Genomic DNA, 4,892 nt, shown 5'->3' on the forward strand with positions numbered 1-4,892 from the left:
GACCATAAAGCCTAAGAGCTACATTAACTCGAGTTCGAGCAAACACTCACTCGACCATTAAAGCCTTAGGGCTACTCTTACTTCGAGTTCGAGCAAACACTCACTCAACCATTTAGCCTAAGGGCTATTCTTATTTCGAGTTCGAGAAAATACTCACTTGACCATTAAACCTAAGGGTACTCTTACTTCGAGTTCGATCAAACACTCACTCGACCATTAAGCCTAAGGGCTACTCTTATTTCGAGTTCGACCAAACACTCACTCGACCATAAATCCTAAGGGCTACATTAACTCGAGTTCGAGCAAACACTCACTCGACCATTAAAGCCTAAGGGCTACTCTTACTTAGAGTTCGAGCAAACACTCACTTGACCATTAAGCCTAAGGGCTATTCTTAGTTCGAGTTCGAGCAAACACTCACTCGACCATTAAGCCTAAGGGCTACTCTTACTTTGAGTTCGAGCAAACACTCACTCGACCATTAAGCCTAAGGGCTATTCTTAGTTCGAGTTCGAGCAAACACTCACTCGACTATAAAGCCTAAGGGCTACATTAATTCGAGTTCGAGCAAACACTCACTCGACCATTAAGCCTAAGGGCTACTCTTACTTCGAGTTCGAGCAAACACTCACTCGACCAAAAAGCCTAAGGGCTACATTAGTTCGAGTTCGAGCAAACACTCGACCATTAAGCTTAAGGGCTATTCTTAATTCGAGTTCAAGCAAACACTCACTTGACCATTAAGCCTAAAGGCTATTCTTAATTCGAGTTCGAGTAAACACTTACTCGACTATTAAGCCTAAGGGCTACTCTTTCTCCGAGGTCGAGTAAACATTCACTCGACCATTTAGCCTAAGAGCTACCCCTTCTTCGAGTTCGAGCAAACACTTACTCGATCATTAAGCCTAAGGGCTACTCTTATTTCGAGTTCGAGAAAATACTCACTCGACCATTAAGTCTAAAGGCTACTCTTACTTCGAGCCCGAGAAATCATTCTCACTCAACCACAAAGCCCAAGGGCCACATTAATTCAAGTTCTAACTATTACCCCGAGCCGGGGACTATGTGTCAAGCTTAAAAAGGCTACTCTACTTCAAGTATGAGTGGATCATTTCATTTGACATCTATCTATCAAGCCTAAGGGACACCTCAGTTCGTGTTCAAACATTCACTCGGGGACTACCTATAAGAAACGGTCAAGTGCAGTACTCACTATCGGTCCTTACTATCTCGATCTTGGACCTCCGAAGAATTATTCAATGCTAAGGCACTTTTGACCTTTGTACAAGTTAACAAAAGGCGAAAGATTCGGAAGATATGAAAGGAAGAAAAGTTTTTATATTCATGTCAAAATCATTTACAAAGGAAAGACGGCCCGATCAAATTTCTTTACAAAAGACCAAAATGGTCTTATAAGAAGCACATAAAATATTAAAAGAATTTTAGTCCTCTATGCGAGCAGCATCTTCGCCCTCGAGGCCCCCTTCATTTTCAGATTTGCTCGCGCTTCCGGTATCATCATCATCGGGAAAGGCCAACACCCTGGTTTCGGCTTCAAGCTCCTTAGCTTTTTTGATCTCGGCTGTTAGACCGAAACCACGAGCATGAATCTCTTCGAGAGTCTCCCTTCGAGACTGGCATTTAGCATGCTCGGCAACCCAGTTTTCCCGAGCCTCAACAACCTCCTTTGCTCGAAATTGAGCAGCTTCGGCATCAGATCGATAAACGGCCACCATTGCATCAACATTGGCCATTATTTTCTCGGCCTCTGTTTTGGCCGCTGCAAGTTCTGTAGCCAATCTCTCTCGATCGTAATTTGCTGAGCTCAACTGAGTCTGTAACTCCTCGATTTTCTTGGCTTGCACCAAGGCTTTCTCTTTTAAGCTTCGAAGTTGGGCCTCGGCCGAAGCCAGTTGAGTTCGGGCAGTCTCCTTTTCTGAGGCGAGGCAGTCCATATTCTTTTTCCACTCCTCGGCCTCCGATTTCACTGCGTCCACTTCAGCACGAAGCTGCCTAATCACATCGAACTTTTGCTTGGCCTGCGGGACCTAATTATTAGCCATCAATCCCAAGTCAATATCATTAAATTCAAAGGTTCTTTGTACCTACTCAGCCAGCTCTGCTTGCTCTTTCCGAGATGCTTCCAGCTCGTCCCGAAGTCCTTTTACTTCTCCTTCTCTATGCTCACTGAGAAGCTTTAAAGCATCTCTCTCCTCAGTAAGTTTTCGAACTTCGGCCTCGTACCGGCTCAGCTCCCCTCGGGATTAGAAAAATGCCTCGTGATGAAGCACAAAATCCTACAAAAATAAGAAGGGAATATACTAGGAGAGGAAAACACAAGTATTAAAATTAGAAAATAAAGTATGAACTTACCCGATTCAGGGCCTGTTGGGCTTCGTTAAATAGGCAAGGCGCTCCCACCTCGCTCGAGCTCTTCTTCGGAGCCTCCAAGTCACTCAGGCCGGTGATATATTCTACCCTGATAAAATAACTAAGGAAAGGATCCTCCCCTCCATGGGACCCTTCCCCGTGACAAATCTCCACAACTTGGGAATCACGTATCATCGATTGGGAAAAGGAAGGGAAAAAAGGGGAATCCCCGATCTCTATCGCCTCGAGTAGGTCTTTTGGGGCACCGCCTCCGTCTTCGGGAGCCCTAAGCTCAGTTTGTGCACCGGCATTCACCGCCTCTTCGATGGTCTCTTTAACCCAAGGTATAATATCCTCGGTCTCCCTCGGCTCGGGAACTTGGGTCGAAGTCCCCTCATCGACCTCATCAAGCCTGGTTGGAGCAGTATCAACTCCCACCGATACCGAAGTATTCTGAGTATCGGTACTAGCCCGGGCATGGACCAACAACCCGAAATCATTTTCTTCTTCTTCTTCTTCTTCTTCTTCTTCTTCTTCTTCTTCTTCTTCTTCTTCTTCTTCTTCTTCATCCCTTAGACTCAGGACTGACTCCATGGTCAAATGGATTACGTTCACCCTGGGTTTACGAGCCGCTCTTTGTTTGGGTTTTTGGCCCTCAGAGTCCGAGGCCATTTTTCTCTTAATTGCCTTCTCCGGTATTGAGAAAGGCGGTAAAACTTCTTCATCACCTGATGAGGGTCTCATAACTGCATCTTTTTCGAGACCTACAAAGAAAGAAGAGTAAGTAAAACTTATGCCTGAAAAAATACTTGAACAATAAGCAAATCGGTAAGCCAAAAAGAAGGTTTACCATGAGTACGAGCCTCCCACCGGCCCTTTGACAAATCGCGCCATGCGCGCTCGGCATATGTCGACGTCGAAACCAGGCTCCTGACCCAGTTCTCGAGATGGGGAACCGCTCCCGGCATCCAAGCAATGGCTGTGTCAAGAAATGCACTGATAAGTAAAGATGAAGAAGTAAAAACAACGAAAGCTAAAAATGGTATCACACTTACGATTCATATTCCATTTCTCCGAAAATGGCATGCTCTTAGCCGGGATTAAGTCCGAGGTCTTCACTCGAACAAACCGGTGTTGAAGCTTTATCAGCCCACCTTGGTAAAGACGAGGGCTATATAATCTTACGAGATGGTCGAGGGTGAAGGGAAGCCCGTCGATTTTGCTCACAAAGAAACGGAACAGTATTACAATCCTCCAGAAAGAAGGATGTATTTGGCCGAGGGTTACTTGGTACTTTTTGCGGAAGTCGATGATGATCGGATCAAGGGGACCCATCGTGAAAGGATAAGTGCAAACACTCGAATACCTTTCCACGTGGGTAGTGATCGCTTCCTCCAGTACCGGTATCACAACCTTTTTATTTTCCCAACCACAATCTTTCTTCACCAGTAACCGATGAAGGTTTCTCGATCTTAAAGTCAGAATCGATAACACATCCCCCGGGAACGAGTTCTTCCAGGCGTGCCTCCACCACCGGTTTCTCGTCGGCCGGACGAGATGAGGAAGCAGCCTCTTTCTGAGGAACGTTTTTAGATATCTTGGCCATCTAAATTTTCAAGAACAAAGAAGATGAGAAACTGAAATATTTTTGTGTTTGACAAAGAACAAGCAAAGAAATTCTTAAAGCTGAAAATAGAGAACTTTGGAGGAAGCAAAGAACCGCGAAGATTAGAATAAGAAGAGTTGAAGGTAAAGGATTAAAACAATGAGGGGGAGGGGGGGGCTATTTATAGGTTTGGCAATGACGGTTCAAAATCAGCAGTTGCCGGCCATCGTCTGACGCACATTTAATATCTTGGTAATCGAACCGATAAGACATTTGTCACATACGTCATAATCGGGCTCGACGCAGATGTCAGTGTGTATCTAGTCAGAGGTTGAAAAATCATATCGTTTCTACATTCTTTCCTAGAAACGAGGGGACTATGTGTATACGGTCAAAACCGAGTTTGTCCTTCGTATAATTAGTCAAGATTGGAACATAATGGATCGAGGGTCGTCATTATGATATCGAGATATAATGTGAAGCCGGATTATCGAGCTCGAGATCCAGACCGATTATTACCGAGCTCGAGGCAACAACAAGTTCGAGTCAATATCGAGCTATGATGTGAAGTGATGTTATCGAGCTCAAGAGCCAGAGACCGATCAATACCAAGCTCGAGTCAATATCAAACTCGAGCCAATATCGAGCTCGAGTCAACATCGAGCTCGAGATCCAAGACCGACCAAGATCGAGCTAAGAGAAAAAGAGCAGTTGTAGCCGCACTAGGGGAGAGAATCTCGGCGGAAATTAAGGAAAAACTAATTAACTAATCTATCATGGGATCCTCACTATGTATTTTTAATTATATCCAAAGTAGGATTCCTCCACTATATGAAGAGTGGCTATCATTTCTGTAAGGACATTCAATATTCAAGATTCAGACATTAATACACTCTCACATTTCAAAGATTATTAC

General features: G+C 44.5%; 1 protein-coding gene across 1 annotated transcript; it reads right to left on the reverse strand.

The window, feature by feature from the left end:
* Nucleotides 1–1,442: 1,442 nt before the first annotated feature.
* LOC138896348 (uncharacterized) lies at nucleotides 1,443–3,976 on the reverse strand. Its single transcript, XM_070181148.1, has 4 exons — nucleotides 3,801–3,976; nucleotides 3,221–3,366; nucleotides 2,374–3,134; nucleotides 1,443–2,048 (listed from the first exon to the last, which is right to left on the reverse strand). Exons 1-4 carry the CDS (start codon nucleotides 3,974–3,976, stop codon nucleotides 1,443–1,445), a joined length of 1,689 nt encoding a protein of 562 aa, XP_070037249.1.
* Nucleotides 3,977–4,892: the final 916 nt, after the last annotated feature.

The sequence above is a fragment of the Nicotiana tomentosiformis genome, chromosome 7 (assembly GCF_000390325.3).
Source record: "Nicotiana tomentosiformis chromosome 7, ASM39032v3, whole genome shotgun sequence".
In the NCBI taxonomy this organism is placed as follows: Eukaryota; Viridiplantae; Streptophyta; class Magnoliopsida; order Solanales; family Solanaceae; genus Nicotiana; species Nicotiana tomentosiformis.